Below are 19,956 nucleotides of genomic sequence, written 5' to 3'. Positions count from 1 at the left end.
TCAAGGTCTAGCCCTTGCCTATCTTTCTAGTCTCAACTCTCACCATGCTATCAAGCACATCCTTTATTTCTTCTATGCTGGAGTCCTTTATTTCAGTTACTTGCACTCTCATTCTTTTGGGATTTTGCACATGGATTTTTTTTTTCTTCTTGTATTGTGTTCCCCTTTTCTTGTCCACTAGGCTAGCTCCTATTCATCTGTTAAAACCCAACCCAGAGTTTACTTTCTCTATGTAGCCTTTTCTGATTGTTTCAGTCAGTTGTTTCTGACTGTCTTCTTCACTCAAATAGCAATTTGAACCTGTCTGTTATGGTACTTTCCTATTACATTGAGATTCAAAGCAAAAAAGTTTTTATCCTCCACTGCACTCTAAGGGGTCAAGTTGTTTGATTTTTTTTTTTCATGTCATAAACCCAACACCAAACATAGAAATTTCTTGATAATTGCACAAAATAAGAATTTGTAAAATATATTTCATCAAATGATCAGAAAACATTTCCTCTCCACAATTTTTTAGGGGACACATAAAAACGGGACTGTTAAAGTACTTACATCCTAGGAGCAAGAATCCCATGATGAGTAGTCCAATGCCAGCAGCACCAAAATGTACATTATCATTGCCGTTTAGCTTAAAAGTAGTGGAGTGACCTACATCAGAAGTATCTGTGCCAACCATGACACCGTTTTTGTAGGCATTAGTGGTAACATCTGAGGAACTAAGGCCATTTGTGCTAGTACTGGTATTGTTACTAGAAGGTTCATCACCGTTCCAGGAACTACCTTCAAGTTTAATAATAATTGTACCAGTAGAAGTTCTTTGAAGAGTATCTGTAACAAGGTTTAAAATGAAAGAAATATTTTATACATTTAGCGTAATAATTGTTGGGCAATACAAAACTATTTTCTCTTTGCATCAGTACTTATTTCAATGTCTTTATTCCCACCAATTCAGTAACTCTGCATATTGTCTCTTGTCTGTGACTCAGTTTTAAAATCAAACCATTATGAATAAATATTAGTGCTTGAGAAAAACTGTCCTATGTGTTGAGAAACATACACAGTAAACACCACATTATGTATTGGTCAGCAGTGTGTCATAAGCCACTGTGGAGACATTTCTAGACCATGTGTTGCACACTCCTCCATGCATTAGACTAGATTTTGTTTGCTGTTTTACTGTCTTTCATCTTCAGTTCTTGTCTTTTTTCCTTTTATGGGCTGACAAAACCAACAGACTTTGGGCAGATTGGTCAGTCATTTGTATAAAAATCTCCTACTGATAAAGTAGCATATCCTCAAACTCACAACCAACAGTTCAAACAACTCATAGGAGAGGGAATTTGGCACTATTGGGGGAGGGGAATCTTCATATCAATAAAATGAAGCACTTTTGTTTCACAAGCAGATATCCCAAATTTGCTTTTTTCTTATCCTTCAAAGTTTCAGTAAATTATTGTGTTTGTTGACTAAACACAGGAGGAGAGACATTTGTTTCAACTTAATGGTTCCACACTTGCTGTTGGCTTCAGCAAGTTACTATTATTGTTATTATTATTTCTATTATATAGATGTAAGCGCCATTGTCAGACTTTGTCCATCGATGTCACTCTAGAATCTGGCACAATGGCTGACGTTTGGTTAGAATTCGATACTTAGTGTCTGGATAAATGAATAAAGATATCCCTGGAAGTACATAACAGAGATAGGTTTACATACAGCCTATCTGATATCAAACCCTTTCAGCCCAGCTATGCTGATTCTATTGTTACTGTTTTGTTGGAATACAACAATTCTATTGTACTGTTACTGTTTTTGTTATTTTTATTATTATCATCGGATCTAATGTTTATCCCCAGAAGGTGGTATTTTTTAATGACAAAGGGAATGCTCCCTATTTGCCATCAGCCTACAGTTTAGTAAATTAAAGTTCCAATTTCTCTTTCATGTGTCCAATTAAGCTTGATGTTAGATGTAAGAAAAGGAGTAAACTAGCAACTGCTTAAGACAATTTCAGCACTGAAATAAACTTTGTATGTAGATGGAATAAACATTTCGATTTGTGATAAACATTTTTAAAACTACATTTATTTTGACTGATTGTGGAAAAGACCAGCATAATTTGGTAAAAATTCTGAGTTGTTGAATGACTTTAAAGAAATGCTGTTTTCTTTCTTTTAAACTTGTGAAGCAAGTGGAAATTGTCAATCCCTTTTTAGGACAATTGAAAGAAAAAGAGGAAGAAAGGGAGAGAAGGAGGAAGAAGGGAGGAAGAGAAATTGAAGTAGCAAGTATTGCTTAGAATTAGCCTCGAGGAACTTCCCTCCTAGTGATTAGCCTAATTTAAGTTTGTTGGTTTTGAAAAGTAATATAAGCATGCTAATTCCGAATTGTTTACACGAAATTGTACATCAACTTTCCAAGGATCACGTAAAGTTAAGTGAGCTTGGCTTTAGGTCTGTTTGAAAATAATTTTACAGTACAATTAAAAATTTTCAATTACTGACATTAATACGAACTAACATTTATTGAATGTCAGCACTCGTCTAGTGCTTTACATGTAGTAACTCCTTAAGTACTTCTAAATCCATAATGTTATTGGCCCATTTTATGGAAGAGAAAACTGAGGGATAAATGGGTTAAATAACTTCTCTAAAATCTTGGAGCTAGTAAGTGATGTTACGAGATACCAATCCAGTCTAATTCTAGAGCTCACGGTCTAAACCCTAAATTATAATGTCTCTTGTATCATTCAGGATTTGATTGTATAATACCCAGTATGATAACTTTTGTTGGAAAAAGGGTTACTTCAAAAGACAGTAATTAAATTTTAGTTTCTGAATGTATATATAACTTCCAGTAGACGGGAAAAAATTAAATTGATTTCTTACCATCTATAGATAGAATTGTTCCTTGGTATTTTCCCTTAAGTATTTCATATTGTTGAACAGTAACTTTATTTCTCAAAATAATTATGCCTGTTTTTGAGTCAATAGTGATTAGGCCAGCTGGATTACTTCCCATTACATATCTGTATTTGAAAGACAATGGTACAAATTAATGTTAGCTATCTAAAGGCAGGGGGGAGAGAAAGAGAGATTTTGATTTTAAACCATGTTTCCAGCCAGTAGTTGTAACTCCTGGATATAATTTTCAATTATTGGAGACTTTATTTTTGGGGGGGCAGTTCCAGTTGCTTGAGGACATTCAGAAATGGATGAAGATTTAAATCTAAGAAAAAAGAATTACTGAGCAGCCACTTGTAATGGAATGTCTATTACATCTATCCCACTTAGATGTACGAATAATCCTCTGATACCTGCAGTCTCATTTTCATTTGATTTTGGTAGCATCAGAACTGTCCTGGACAGCCCAGATGCTGGGACTTCCTGGGCTGCTGCTAATTCTAAACTATTCTTTTACCAAAGAAGTTACTTCTTCAGCAGCTTGGCTTTCATCCCTTCCCTATTTCCACTCCCCTCCTCATATACTCAGTGAATATACAGGACTTCTTGTGGATTCCAAACTCTGTCCTTGTCTTGTGCCTCTATCCTATTCTCTATTCTCTTTCTCTTCTCATCTTTGACTTCGAAGTTTTCCTTCTCATTTACATGTTCGTTAGACAAACATTGGTTAGATAACTCTCTGTGTCAGGCATTGTGCTAAACTCAGGAAATAGAACTTGATAAGGAGTCAGATAGGGGTGTGGTCTTCCCTCAGTGAACTCACATCTGTGGAGTACAAGAGAGCTTATCAGTAATGGCGGTGCAGTGTGATAAGAGCTATAACTGAAATACTCACATGGAGTGAGAGGAACACAGAGAAAGAACTTTTAAAACTCATTTGTGAGGTCTTTCCACTCCACCATTATTCCTGATCACAAGCACATTTGCAAAATACCTGTGCACATATACACACAGATTTTTCATGATCAAGTAGAAACACTCAGATACGTAGAGTTAAAAAAAAACTACACAGCTTAATTTTTCCTTAATGTAACCAATTTTTCATATCAAGGTGATTGTTGACCAATATTACGTGCTGATTAAAGAGAGAAAGTAACTGAAATGCATTAACTAAATCTAATTGATTTCAATCTGGGCAAATTTGCAATGGGAAAATCAATCCATCAAATCTTCCAAGGGGAATAACCATGATATGTAGTAATCAGCTAACTGGTCAATAAAATGTATAAACACAGGAGCGTCAAACTTTCCAGATACAATATTTTCACATTTTAAACCTTCACATTTTTCCATCTTACATTTTGCGCAAATTTTTATATTTTCTTAAGTTAAACAGTCTAAATTAGGTAACAATTCCCCAATTAGTACGTTTTATGATTGAATTTCAAAAATAGTGACAAATATTTTAATTCAGATACTTCAAATTTCTAAAAAGAACATATTTACTTAACTTCAATATGTGATGAAAATTAGTTGGAAAATGTCAGTCTTACCTAACAGTGGTTGAAAGTAGACCTGTGTCCAGATCAGTAGCTATAAAGTCTCCCAATTGATAGTTTTGTCCCATCTCACTAGTTACTATGAATGTCTTTGAACCTGGACGGAACACTGAGCCTTCAACTACATTTAACACAGTCACAGAGACTGCAGTTGCTGTGAGTTTATATCGAGACATAATTGATTGATGAAATTCAGCTTTATTTCTAACACCAAGACTAAGTTGCAGATTCTTCATAGCTTCATAATCTAGGGGCTAGAAAATACAGAGTGAAATAGTTTTACTCTAAGGGGGAAAAACATTCTAGAGGAAAGAGAAATTCTTTGATAATAGGCAAAAAAATTCTTACATCTTTTTCTTTAATTAAATATAAATACATATAAGTACACACTCTATTCTTACTTTATATTCAATTCAATACAAACACATGAAAATACAGTAAGAAAAAGTCCAATTGTCTTCGATCCTTTTGTTGAAAAAGTTGAAAATGTATGAGTTCCAATTGTCCACCAAATTAAAAAACTTAAAATAATACAGGTGGTCAAATCCATGCATTTTGTAGTGCAAAGAGAGCTTATGTTAGATGCTATCATTTCAGGTTTCTCAGAAAATAGCTCTTTTTATTAGGAAGAATGGGCCAAGTATATCGTAGGTTCAATCATTTGACTGATTTTATCCATAAAGAACTATTTACAAGAAATTTTACTATGTATATGTGACTTCTTTCAATAAATCAAATAATAGAATGTAGTATATAAATAATAAAAAGAAATCCATATTCTATTCAACATATCCTGGAAAAATTCACTTTATATTATAAAATTATCAAGTAGTCATTTTCATTATGAAAGACGGTGTCAAAATCCACTACTCATAAAATCCACAACTATGCATTATGCCTATAAATACCAACTATATTTTTTAAAATTTTCACATAACAGTAGTTTAGATGACCATCGATTCACACCCTGAGCTCTCTACTTAGCTAAAATTTTCAGTCTTTGCTCTAATATTAGCTTTATTTGCAACTCCAAGAATGGCTATAAAATTATGTATACATATACATCACACACACGTATTACATATATATATAAAATCCTAACAAAAGAATTAATATATTATGTCATGTCTGGGAGAAAAATCAACATAATTCCCATTTTACAGACAGAGATGTTGAGGCCAGATAGATGAATTAATTTTCTAAAGTAATATCATAGTTTGGGGTGAAATAGATTAGGACTCAGTTTCCCCAGCAGGGAAACCTAGATAGTGTAGTGGAAAGAATGTGAACTTAATAGCTAGAGAAGCCTAGGTTTGAATGTCAGCTGTCCCACTTACTAGTGATGAGAACTGAGCAGGTTACAAACTCTCTCTGAACCTCAATGTATTTATTTGTAATGTGGGCATATAACCTATTTTACAGGGATGCTATAGAGAATAAACTAAATCATCCGCACACTGCCTCAGTGAATGGAAGCTGTAGGCATGGTGACACTTTATGAAGACATATGAGACAAATGATCACACATTCCTATAGGGACAGAATTCCTTAGGAGTTTATTTCCCAGAGCAATTCTGAAGGAAGAAAACAGTTAAAAAGGGATTACATTTTACCATGAGGAATACGTATTGCATGCATCACGTACAATCCATGCACAGCTATTGCAGATTTTAAAAAATAGACTGACAAGTCTTGTAGCACAGGGTGAAATCTTCACTATCAGCTCCCTAGGAGTCAGACATTTTTCCCCCTCGAATCTCAGAGAAAATTCTACTGCAGGTAAATGTGGTGGATCAGTAATGTAGAGGGGACACAGGAGAACTGTGTTGACTTGGACCAAATCTCTATGACTTGGACCAAGTCTCTAGTATACTTATGTCTGTAATAAGCCTGGGTCAGCTGCAGAAGAGAGATGAGAATGTGATAATCCTACAATTACAGTTATTTAATTTTAATTCTGTGGAAACACATTGGATGAACTAACAACTTTTAGTTTATGTGATGAATGTTATTAATGAATAATAATTGATGTACAGTGTTGACAGGGACACCTTTTTTTTAGGCAGTGATTAATCTGCTTCAAAAAATATTCTTCAAATGTGTAAAACAAACCTAAAGGATTAATCGTACTTTGTTGTAAGCATAAAATAAGATTTGTGTTTAAAAATGTATGATCTGTGAGGGAATATTGTATTGATAGAAAAGAGTTTCAAGTAAAAAGTTCAATGCCTGTCTTTACGAAATTATATAAGCAGAAAAACTCTCTATAAAAAAGCTCTATATCATGTATAATTCTAAAACACATTAATTTTTATTCTTTCACCCACTCAAGTTTGTGAAATGTTGACATCATTTTAAGATTAACACTTTGAAAAAAACCAAGAAAACAAAATATTTAGGATAATTATTCCATACCTTAATAACCTTTAAAGTTCCCACATTTGTTCTTTCATTCATTTCTATGTCAAACCAATTTCCCTCATTTCCAGAGATAAAGAAAATGACTGCCATCCAGTTAGCTGAGAACTCCTCATCCAAATCAATTATTCTAATCTGGAGCAAATTTGAATTTAGAGCATTTTCTTCAATACGTATGGAATACTGAAACAAGAAGTAAAAAAATTTTAGCACAAACTATGTGAGAAATAGAACTATATTAGTTTTATATAGAATGTTTATAGTTATTCATGATATAGAAAAGAGATCTATGTGGTCTCAATTTTCATTGTTCAAATAGGGTTTTTTTCATATGTATTATATAAACAAACATGAGATGAAATATTTGTGTACATTTGGGTTGTGTGTGACTAAAGATAACATGTACATATACAAATAGAATTGTTTGAACAAATTTGAGAAGGTAATGAACCTAAAGTTGTTGTTAAATTCAAGGACTAATACTTACTGATGACTGTTCCATGTATGGGATGTTATCATTGACATCGAGGATTTTAATGCTGCATTCACACTCTGCTGCCATTCCATCTGCCCTACCATCTCGGTCTGAGCCTCTTACAAATAGAGAGTACTGGCCATATTGCTAAAAATATGCACAACAAACAATACCACAGTTGATGTAGACAGTTTTTATTTTGTCTCATACAAAGATCTTTTAAAATGTTGTATCAATGTTTACATAAATCTATGATGAAGATAGAGGTAACACAGAATACTGAAAATTCACAAATCTCACATGAATCAATATGAAGTTGCCACTTCAATTCCCAAAAATTCTTATCCAGCATCATGTAAAAGAAGCAAAAATTTTAAAAGACATCATTCCTTATTATATGTTGCAAAAGTTTGTAAAGGGTGAAGCAGAACAAAATGATCAGGAGGGGAGAGATTAAGGTTTACCAAGAATTTATGGAATTAAAATTCTGTACCCCAAATTATCAACCCCTGAAGAATAAAGAGATAGCAAATGATTTGCATTTTGGGGGGGTGGCAGTACAGTTATTGATGATCTGTTTTCTTGAATCTACACAAAGGTGCTTAAATTTTTAGAAGCTGGTAAAAGCCATGAAGTCTTTCCCAGACACATGCATATATGCATCCTCACTCAAAGTTGTGGATATAATTTTAGAGAATTAATAGTTAGAGACGTCCTGAGGGCTCTCCACAAATGCCAGGTTAAGAATATCTGCTCTGAAAAAAAGGGAGAGGGCTTAAATCAATAAGATTGGAAATGAAAAAGGAGAAGCTATAAAGGACACCACAGAAATACGAAGGATCATTAGAGACTACTACAAGCAACTGTATGCCAATAAAATGGACAACCTGGAAGAAATGGACAAATTCTTAGAAAGGTACAATCTACCAAGACTGAACCAGGAAGAAATAGAAAATATGAACAGACCAATCACAAGTACTAAAATTGAAACTGTGATTAAAAAACTCCCAACGAACAAAAGTCTAGGACCAGATGGCTTTGCAGGCAAATTCTATCAAACATTTAGAGAAGAGTTAACACGGATTTCTTCTTCTGAAACTATTCCAAAAAACTGCAGAGGAAGGAATACTCCCAAATTCATTCTATGAGGCCACCATCACCCTGATACCAAAATCAGACAAAGATACCACAAAAAAAGAAAACTACAGGCCGCTATCACTGATGAACGTAGATGCAAAAATCCTCAACAAAATACTAGCAAACAGAATCCAACAATACATTAAAAGGATCATACACCGTGATCAAGTGGGATTTGTCCGTCCCAGGGATGCAAGGATTTTTCAATATCTGAAATCAATCAGTGTGATACACCACATCAACAAATTGAAGAATAAAAACCATGTAATCATCTTAATAGATGCAGAAAAAGCTTTTGGCAAAATTCAACATCCATTTATGACAAAAAACTCCCCAGAAAGTGAGCACAGAGGGAACCTACCTCAACATAACAAAGGCCATATATGACAAACCCACAGCCAACATCGTCCTCAATGGTGAAAAACTGCAACCATTTCCACTAAGATCAGGAACAAGACAAGGTTGCCCACTCTCACCACTATTATTCAACATAGTTTTGGAAGTTTTAGCCACAGCAATCAGAGAAGAAAAAGAAATAAAAGGAATACAAATTGGAAAAGAAGAAGTAAAGCTGTCACTGTTTGCAGGTGACATGATACTATACATAGAGAATCCTAAAAATGCTACCAGAAAACTACTAGAGCTAATCAATGAATTTGGTAAAGTAGCAGGATACAAAATTAATGCACAGAAATCTCTTGTATTCCTATACACTAATGATGAAAAGTCTGAAAGTGAAATTAAGAAAACACTCCCATTTACCACTGCAACAAAAAGAATAAAATACCTAGGAATAAACCTACCTAGGGAGACAAAAGACTTGTATGCAGAAAACTGTAAGACACTGATGAAAGAAATTAAAGATGATACAAACAGATGGAGAGATATACCATGTTCTTGGATTGGAAGAATCAACATTGTGAAAATGACTATACTACCCAAAGCAATCTACAGATTCAATGCAATCCCTATCAAACTACCAATGACATTTTTCACAGAACTAGAACAAAAAATTTCACAATGTGTATGGAAACACAAAAGACCCCGAATAGCCAAAGCAATCTTGAGAAAGAAAAACGGAGCTGGAGGAATCAGGCTCCCTGACTCCAGCCTATACTACAAAGCTACAGTAATCAAGACAGTATGGTACTGGCACAAAAACAGAAATATAGATCAATGGAACAGTATAGAAAGCCCAGAGATAAACTCACGCACATATGGTCACCTTATCTTTGATAAAGGAGGTAAGAATATACAGTGGAGAAAAGACAGCCTCTTCAGTAAGTGGTGCCAGGAAAACTGGTCACCTACATGTGAAAGAATGAAATTAGAACACTCCCTAACACCATACAGAAAAATAAACTCAAAATGGATTAAAGACCTAAATGTAAGGCCAGACACCATCAAACTCTTAGAGGAAAACATAGGCAGAACACTCTATGACATAAATCACAGCAAAATCCTTTTTGACCCACGTCCTAGAGAAATGGAAATAAAAACAAAAATAAACAAATGGGATCTCATGAAACTTAAAAGCTTTTGCACAGCAAAGGAAACCATAAACAAGACGAAAAGACAACCCGCAGAATGGGAGAAAATATTTGCAAATGAAGCAACTGACAAAGGATTAATCTCCAAAACATACAAGCAACTCATGCAGCTCAATATCAAAAAAACAAACCATCCAATCCAAAAATGGGCAGAAGACCTGAATAGACATTTCTCCAAAGAAGATATACAGATTGCCAAAAGGCACATGAAAAGATGCTCAACATTGTTAATTATTAGAGAAAGGCCAATCAAAACTACAGTGAGATATCACCTCACACCAGCCAGAATGGCCATCGTGAAAAATCTACAAACAGTAAATGCTGGAGAGGGTGTGGAGTAAAGGGAACCTTCCTACACTGTTGGTGGGAATGTAAATTGGTACAGCCACTATGGAGAAAAGTATGGAGTTTCCTTCAGAAACTAAAAATAGAGCTACCATATGATCAGCAATCCCACTTCTGGGCATATATCTGGAGAAAAACATGGTTCGAAAGCATACATGCACCCCAATGTTCATTGCAGTGCTGTTTACAATAGATGAAAGCAACCTAAATGTCCATCGACAGATGAATGGATAAAGACGATGTGGTACATACATACAATGGATATTAGTCATTAAAAAGAATGAAATACTGCCAGTTGCAGCAACATGGATGGACCTGGAGATTATTATACTAAATGAAGTAAGTCAGACAGAGAAAGACAATATCATATAATATCACTTATATGCAGAATCTTAAAAAAAAATGATACAAATGGACTTATTTACAAAGTGGAAACAGACTCACAGACTTAGAGAATGAATTTATGGTTACCAGTGGGGAAGGGTGGGGGGACGGATAGACTGTTAGCTTGGGATTGACATGTACACACTGCTATGTTGAAAATAGATAACCAACAAGGACCTAATGTATAGCACAGGGAACTCTGCTCAATATTATGTAACAACCTAAATGGGAAAAGAATTTGAAAAAGAATAGATACATGTATATGTATAACTGAATCACCTTGCTATATACCTGAAGCTATCACAACACTATTAATAACTATACTCCAATAAAAAATAAATAGTTAAAAAAATAATAAAAAAATAAAATAGATAACCAACAAGAACATACTGTATAGCACAGGAAACACTGCTCAATATTCTGTAATAAGCTAAATGGGAAAAGTATTTGAAAAAGAATAGATACATTTATACGTATAACTGAATCACTTTGCTGCACACCTGAAACTAACACAACATTGTTAATCAACTATAATCCAATAAAAAATAAAAATTAGAAAGAATAAAATATCTGCTCTGGTGGCTTGCCAGTGATTGCAGAGTTCCTTTACTTTTTAGAGCTCTTCACCATTACAACTCTTTTCATGTTAAAGGAAACCCACTGGGCTCTTTAGGAAAGTTTGAGAGAGAAATATCTAAATAGTCAATTTCTTCTTATGGTAATTTTCAAACAAGTAAAAAAGGACATAATGGTAACCTAGAAACTGATGGCATTTGGATCAATAAAGAGTGTTAAAATAATCTGATTTATCTTAAATCTAGGAATCATTAGCAGGGAGATGTCATTTTAAAATAACTATAATACTTAAAATGTAATTTAATTAAATATCAAATAGAAAATAAAACTTCCTCATTTATAACCCTAAAATGTATGCACATCAGTTATATTCTATCCACATTAAAAAACATAATGGAAAAAGTTGATATTTTAAAATTAAATCAAGGCACCACATGGCATTATAGAAACCATGCAATGCTGGTTCTAATTTGGTAACAATCAGTAATTTTTTTTTTTATTTGTAAATGAAAAGACTGGTCTGGATGTTACTTAATTCTTATCCATCATTCTGATTCTGTGATTCATTTCCCAAAGTACTCAGTGGGCTGTCAGTAGGTGAGATATAGGAAGAGAAAAAAAAAAAAAGAGAGTTCTCTTAAATGTGCTTAGGATATGCTGGATTAAAGAAAGATAAACAAACAAATAAACAAAACAAAAAAGAAAGATAAACAAGTTTCTTAGCCCGTAAAAATTCTTGGAGCTTCTACCGTGTTCACACGCATTGTGACTCACCAAGATGGGAGACATAATAGCAATTGTTTCTTAAATTTACTTCATTATAGGACATACTTTAAAAAAAAAAAATAGAGCTTTTGCTTCTACCTTGTGTGTATTTTTATGTACTCTCAGAATGTAGTTTTCTTAAATTGAGACAAATGCTAAGTAAGATTAAATGAAAAATGAGTATAAAATCTATTTGAGGGATTCCTATTTTTTTCACCTCACAGATATTTATGTCATTACCATTATGTGAAAACGTTATGTAATTAAAATTTTAAAGTATTGTTTTCTTTTTCTTTTTCTTTTCTTAGAACTCTTGCTTTTAGAATCAGTTCCTTTGAGACTACAACTCACTCAAAGAAAAAAAAATTACCTCTCTGTCCAGAAAATTATTCATTGTTCGAATTTCTGCAGTGTATCTGTTGATAATAAACATTGGTGCATCAGAAGGTTCTTGTCTTACGATCTTGAAGGCTATTTTGGAGTTCAAATTATTTGGTTCATCTGCATCAGTAGCATTGAGTATCATCACCAGTGTATCTAGAAATCAAGAGAAATTGATTGCAAATGGACAGTTTGCATTTTTGTTGTAGTATAATATATATTGTTTTTCCAACAAGGTGTTAGGGTTAGTTGGTCCATATAATGGGCACTCTACCATTTTCCCTTTCTACTGCTTCGACATACCAGTATCTTAGCTCCTTTCTATACCTTTGTCTTGATGAAAAGATCACATTTTACCAGGGACCTTAGACATTACTGATAGCTAGAAAACAAAGAAATATTTTCTTCTGCCTTTCCATTTCTTATTCTAGTATAATTCATTTTTTAAAAGGCTGCTATGGTGAAACAAAATGATATAAGGCCAGACCAATTCATTCCCAACTATAGCACTTTCTAGCTATGTGATCTTGGCCTCAGTTTCCACATCTATAAACAGGGATGATAATAGTACCGTCCTCATTGAGTTCATGAAAGAATTAAACATCTATATGAAGAAAATTATGTGAAGTTCCTATTGAATAATGCACATTCAATAAATATATATTACTGTTGTATTTTGCGTGGTCTCTAGTAAAATGCTAGGTTTAAAAAGACGCTTGTTTAATTACATACTTTGTCCTATCCCTCACTTCTTCCAGTAATCTTATTAGCAGTTTTGATGAAGAACACTGGAGAATGTGAAAAGCTGCCAGCATTCATAAACTAGACTTCTCTACAATCAACTCTGTTCCAAGCACAATTGGCCTGTCTGTAGACACCAACTACCAGCTCCCATCTCTCTCTCTCTCAATCTTTGCGTGTGTATTCATTTTTAAAATGTTTTCAGAGGAAATTAATTCATTAATTATGGTGCGTTCATACAACGAAATCTCATGAAATTGTTAAAAGGAATGAAGAAACATGTATTTCCTAATATGGAAATGTGTTCAAAATATATTTCAGTAAAAACTCACATTGTGGATAAGTATGTAAAATATGGTCACATTTGTTTCTTCTTTGGAAACATGTTTATATATATTTACATGATTATAGAAAGTATGTACCTAAGTAACTAGTGATGGTACTTGCCCTTGAAAAACGGTGCTAGGGAGAGCAAAGTATGCATTTTTATTCTGTTTTTACTCATATTTTGTGAATTTTTACAACAAACATTCTTTTTTTTTTAACATCTTTATTGGGGTATAATTGCTTTACAGTGTTGTGTTAGTTTCTGCTGTATAACAAAGTGAATCAGCTATATGCATATGTATATCCCCATATCCCCTCCCTCTTGTGTCTCTCTCCCATTCTCCTTATCTCACCCCTCTAGGTGGTTGCAAAGCACCGAGCTGATCTCCCTGTGCCATGCAGCTGCTTCCCACTAGCTATCTATTTTACATTTGGTAGTGTATATATGTCAATGCTGCTCTCTCACTTCGTCCCAGCATACCCTTCCCCTGCCCGTGTCCTCAAGTCCATTCTCTACATCTGTCTTTATTCCTGCCCTGCCCCTAGGTTCATCAGAACAATTTTTTTTTTTTTTTTTTTTTAGATTCTGTATATATGTGTCAGCATACAGTATTTGATTTTCTCTTTCTTACTTCACTCTGTATGACAGACTATAGGTCCATCCACCTCACTACAAATAACTCAGTTTTGTTTCTTTTTATGGTTGAGTAATATTCCATTGTATACATGTGCCACATCTTCTTTATCCATTCATCTGTCGATGAACACTTAGGTTGCTTCCATGTCCTGGCTATTGTAAATAGTGCTGCCATGAACATTGTGGTACATGTCTCTTTTTGAATTATGGTTTTCTCAGGGTATATGCCCAGTAGTGGGATTGCTGGGTCATATGGTAGTTCTATTTTTAGCTTTTTAAGGAACCTCCATACTGTTCTCCATAGTGGCTGTATCAGTTCACATTCCCACTAACAATGCAAGAGGGTTCCCTTTTCTCCACACCCTTTCAGCATTTATTATTTGTAGATTTTTTATTATGGCCATTCTGACTGGTGTGAGGTGATACCTCATTGTAGTTTTGATTTGCATTTCTCTAAAGATTAGTGATGTTGAATATCTTTTCATGTGTTTGTCGGCAATCTGTATATCTTCTTTGGAGAAATGTCTATTTAGGTCTTCTGCCCATTTTTGGATTGGGTTGCTTGTTTTTTTGATATTGAGCTGCATGACCTACTTGTATATTTTGGAGATTAATCCTTTGTCAGTTGCTCTGTTAGCAAATATTTTCTCCCATTCTGAGGGTTGTCTTTTTGTCTTGTTTATGGTTTCCTTTGCTGTGCAAAAGCTTTTAAGTTTCATTAGGTCCCATTTGTTTATTTTTGTTTTAATTTCCATTTCTCTAGGACGTGGGTCAAAAAGGATCTTGCGGTAATTTATGTCATAGAGTGTTCTGCCTATGTTTTCCTCTAAGAGTTTGATGGTGTCTGGCCTTACATTTAGGTCTTTAATCCATTTTGAGTTTATTATTGTGTATGGTGTAATGGAGTGTTCTAATTTCATTCTTTTCCACATAGCTGTCCAGTTTTCCCAGCACCATTTATTGAAGAGGCTGTCTTTTCTCCATTGCATATTCTTGCCTCCTTTATCAAAGATAAGGTGATCATATGTGTGTGGGTTTATCTCTGGGCTTTCTATCCTGTTCCATTGATCTATATTTCTGTTTTTGTGCCAGTACCATACTGTCTTGATTACTGTAGCTTTGTAGTATAGCCTGAAGTCCGGGAGCCTGATTCCTCCAGCTCCATTTTTCTTTCTCAAGATTGCTTTGGCTATTCGGGGTCTTTTGTGTTTCCATACACATTGTGAAATTTTTTGTTCTAGTTCTGTGAAAAATGTCATTGGTAGTTTGATAGGGATTGCATTGAATCTGTAGATTGCTTTGGGTAGTATAGTCATTTTCACAATGTTGATTCTTCCAATCCAGAAGCATGGTATATCGCTCCATCTGTTTATGTTATCTTTGATTTCTTTCATCAGTGTTTTATAGTTTTCTGAATACAGGTCTTTTGCCTCCTTAGGTAAGTTTATTCCTAGGTATTTTATTCTTTTGGTTGCAATGGTAAATGGGATTGTTTCCTTAATTTCTCTTTCTGATATTTCATTGTTAGTTTATAGGAATGCAAGAGATTTCTGTGCATTAATTTTGTATCCTGCTACTCTACAAAATTCGTTGATTAGCACTAGTAGTTTTCTGGTAGCATCTTTAGGATTCTCTAGGTAGAGCATCGTGTCATCTGCAAACAGTGACAGTTTTACTTCTTCTTTTACGATTTGGGTTCCTTTTATTTCTTTTTCTTCTCTGGTTGCTGTGGCTAAAACTTCCAAAACCATGTTGAATAATAGTGGTGAGAGTGGGCAACCTTGTCTTGTTCCTGATCTTAGAGGAAATGGTTTCAGTTTTTCACCAATGAGAACGATGTTGGCTGTGGGTTTGTCATATATGGCCTTAATTATGTTGAGGTAAGTTCCCTCTACGTCTACTTTCTGGAGAGTTTTTATCATAAATGGGTGTTGAATTTTGTCAAAAGCTTTCTCTGCATCTATTGAGATGATCATATGGATTTTCTCCTTCAATTTGTTATATGGTGTATCACATTGACTGATTTGCATATATTGAAGAATCCTTGCATTCCTGGGATAAACCCCACTTGATCATGGTGTATGATCCCTTTAATGTGCTGTTGGATTCTGTTTGCTAGTATTTTGTTGAGGATTTTTGCATCTATGTTCATCAGTGATATTGGCCTGTAGTTTTCTTTCTTTGTGACATCTTTGTCTGGTTTTGGTATCAGGGTGCTGGTGGACTTGTAGAATGAGTTTGGGAGTCTTCCTCCCTCTGCTATATTTTGGAAGAGTTTGAGAAGGATAGGTCTTAACTCTTCTCTAAGTGTTTGATAGAATTCGCCTGTGAAGCCATCTGGTCCTGAGCTTTTGTTTGTTGGAAGATTTTTAATCACAGTTTCAATTTCAGTGCTTGTGGTTGGTCTGTTCATATTTTCTATTTCTTCCTGGTTCAGTCTTGGAAGGTTGTGCTTTTCGAAGAATTTGTCCATTTCTTCCAGGTTGTCCATTTTATTGGCCTATAGTTGCTTGTACTAATCTCTCATGATCCTTTGTATTTCTGCAGTGTCAGTTTGTTACTTCTCCCTTTTCATTCCTAATTCTGATGATTTGAGTCTTCCCCCATTTTTTCTTGATGAGTCTGGCTAATGGTTTATTATTCTTATAGCAGTATTTTTAAAAGTTTAAACTGTAGGTATAGTATTTTAATGAATAGAATTAAAATGTAAGAATTATTTGAACTTACAAGAAATTACACCACTTAACAGTTAAAAGTAACTATGGTAAGTTGAAGTTTTGAATTCAAATAAGACATTATCTCTGCTTTTTTAAAATATACCTAGGACAATCTTCAATGGTACACTAAGCAGTTAATATACTATCCCGCCCAAGTGACTGAATGTTTGGCAGTTAAAATATTGCCTTTTACAGTAATCCATAAGGAAGAAATAGCGCATTTAGATTTTTAAAGCCCTTGTGTAAATACTGGGTCTAGTTTCTAGATTTTCTGGTGCCCCTCCACTGTCATTCCTTGAGATGGTCATCTTTAAATATATTGTACATGGAGGACCAAAGAGGATTAGGTTTGTAATCCATTTCAAATACATAATATCAGTGACTTGAGTAAAAACAAACAAAACCCATATTTACTAAATCATATATAGGAAGGGGAAACAATGTTTGTTTTGCATTTATTTGTTGTCAAAGAAAAGCTCTTGAAGATTATGGCTACCAAATAGCTTGTCTGGGAGTGATTTCTATGAGTGACTTTAGAGTCGTTAAAATTAAAAAAAAAAAAAAAAAAAGGCAGTATGAATAGAAATGGATGAGATTCCCCTTCAAAGTAGTCAGGTTGGGAGGCTAAATTCTCCCAGTGCCTCTGTCACCACTGTGCAAAGTACTTTTGGATTTTTTCCTTAGGAATCTACTACAGAGCTGGTGTGTGAGAAAATGTTTCCTATTACTTTAGAGTTGCTCCTTCTGTATGACAGTTGGAGCTGCTTCCACAGTTGAAGGGAAAGCCATTATGGAGATTTCCTCATGCCTTCCTGTTCTACATGCTTTTCCAACCTTATCTTTTACATTCGTGATATAGTACCTTGACAGAGTTTAGCCTCTAGTTGTCTGGCTGTTAAGAATGATCTGGAAGCCAAAATAGTCTTGTTTACTTAATAAAGTAGATGACTTACTGGCATTAGAATTTTCTTCTATTTGTCCTAGAAAAGTAGACATAGAAAATACCGGAGGGTTGTCATTTACATCCAAAACCCTGACTCTGAGCTCGAGAATTCTCTCTAAATCTTGGCCCAGTGAATTCACAGCCCGACAATAGATCTAGGAGAGAAAAGAGGAATAATTACGTGGTGCAACACATATTTATTAAGTTCTTGCTTTCTTTGAACACTATGCTAGGCATTGTGGGAAACTAAAAGAACAGTAAGACATATTATTTCCTACTTGAGGGTAGACACAAGTAGTACTTATAATCAGTAAGGGGAAGCAAACACTAACTCAAAATCCCATTTGAGAAAAGGTAACATGATAAGTTACACGAAGGAAGAACAAAATTACTGTGACTTCATAGGAGGATGTAATGATTGAGAGATCTTCAAAGAAAATTTCAACAGGTGGAGCAGGGAATTGGCAGGGTGTTTCAAGCAAAGGGATTCACGTGAGGAAGGAAATGGAGTGGTGAAACCTCGTTGTTTGGAATTAGGAATAGGGGTTATGGGGCTTGAGAATGTGACAAAGGAGAGTCACATGGGGGCTTCAGAGAAATATAGCATTCATGGGATAGGTGTGGCTATGTGGGTGTTTATATTATTATTTGGTGTATGTAAGTGTAATGTATACTATTTTGCCTATGTGATATTTTTCATATAAAAGTGCATTGTGCATCAAGAAAAGCTAATAGGCTGGCATGTTGATTTAGAGTTTTCAGGGAAACATTGTGGGAGACAAGGCAGGAATACAGACTTGGAACAGAAGACTAAGGAATTAAAGTAGTTTGAGGCATACGGAAAAGCAGTATGAGTGAAAGCCTGCAAGCGTAGATTACTATTTGAAGGCATTTTGGAAAATTATGGGGTTTGAATAGAAGAGGTTACAAGATCAAAGAAAGTTTTAAAAATGTCTGTATTTTTATTTTTCAAGTATTAACAAGTGTTGACCCTAATGATAGATGCAAATGGATTAACAGCCAATGGAGCAAGCAGAAGAAAGATGAAAAAACAAAGTTGATTGATTAAGGTTCTTGGACAGGTAATTATGGGAAAATAGATAGCTCTTGGGATAAGCTGTTGAGAAAAAGAAGAAAATCGATCCTGTGTTTGGATTTAATTCAGAACATTTCTGAACTGGAGGAGAGAGAATTAATTGTGGGAGTTTGTGATGAAGGGCCTCAGACTTTTTAATGAAGTTGGTCACAGGTCAGCTTCATAAAGTGGAAATGAGGTGGAGGGTTTGAAGTTTTGTCACAGTAACTGTAAAGAATAGAGTGAGATTCGTTAAGGGTGAATTAAATTATCTCCAAGGCACATTCTGAGCTCAGGTGAGCTTGAGCAATGTGATTTTATCATAAAGTATGTTCACTCAGGAAAGGCTCCATCAGGAGCTCCAGAATCATCATTTGGCATTGGAGTTAAGAGGAACCGATATTCTCAACTGAATTAAAGTAAAAGAAGTTAGGTGCTTGCTCTTCCAAACAAACACTTTAGCTTGACACTGGGGACTGACCAGAGGTTAGCATTTTTGCTAAGGCAGTTAAGCAAACCCTCCTTTCTCTCTTAATCTTTTGTTTGTTTTGGGTCATAAGATGCTCATGAAATAAGGGACAACCAAAAATGCCTAATATTGAGACTCTTGAAATCAAATCAAGTATGATCTGAGCTTAAGATAGTCCAAAAATAATATAGGCCTGAACATACATATTCACCCACTTACAATGAAAAAAGGGGTGACCTCTCGATCAACTATGGATGTTATATTAATTTCACCAGTTTTTTGATTAATAACAAAGATTCCGTAAGGTGGTTGATCAATTCCCACTCCAGAGATGCGGTATGTAACTTGCTGGTTTGCAGCACAATCTGAGTGAATCTGCAGAAAAAGCACAGGTGAAAACATTACAGGGTGCAAATCAAGAGTGCTATGTTTGATATAAGACAGCTACCTTTCTTGAGATTTGTTGAATGTGAGTATCTGTTATCTTTTGAGAAATGCTGGAAATAGAGAATTATTTTCCTAGATAAGAGGAATAATAACAGCTCTATATTTTC

At 34.6% G+C, this 19,956-nt stretch overlaps 1 protein-coding gene across 1 annotated transcript in view; it reads right to left on the bottom strand.

Annotated features, from left to right (window-relative positions):
• Positions 1-19,956, bottom strand: part of DSG1 (desmoglein 1) — a 37,208-nt gene that overhangs the window by 6,154 nt on the left and 11,098 nt on the right. Inside the window, exons 4-11 of the mRNA XM_068562799.1 lie at positions 19,622-19,777; positions 17,869-18,013; positions 12,483-12,649; positions 7,368-7,502; positions 6,878-7,063; positions 4,457-4,716; positions 2,889-3,028; positions 553-828 (exon numbers count right to left, since the gene is read on the bottom strand). Of these exons, the coding sequence (XP_068418900.1) occupies positions 553-828; positions 2,889-3,028; positions 4,457-4,716; positions 6,878-7,063; positions 7,368-7,502; positions 12,483-12,649; positions 17,869-18,013; positions 19,622-19,777 (1,465 nt within the window). The remainder of the gene's footprint in view (positions 1-552; positions 829-2,888; positions 3,029-4,456; positions 4,717-6,877; positions 7,064-7,367; positions 7,503-12,482; positions 12,650-17,868; positions 18,014-19,621; positions 19,778-19,956) is intronic.

The sequence above is a fragment of the Eschrichtius robustus genome, chromosome 14, assembly GCF_028021215.1.
Source record: "Eschrichtius robustus isolate mEscRob2 chromosome 14, mEscRob2.pri, whole genome shotgun sequence".
In the NCBI taxonomy this organism is placed as follows: domain Eukaryota; kingdom Metazoa; phylum Chordata; class Mammalia; order Artiodactyla; family Eschrichtiidae; genus Eschrichtius; species Eschrichtius robustus.
This window is presented reverse-complemented; position numbering and strand designations above follow the sequence as displayed.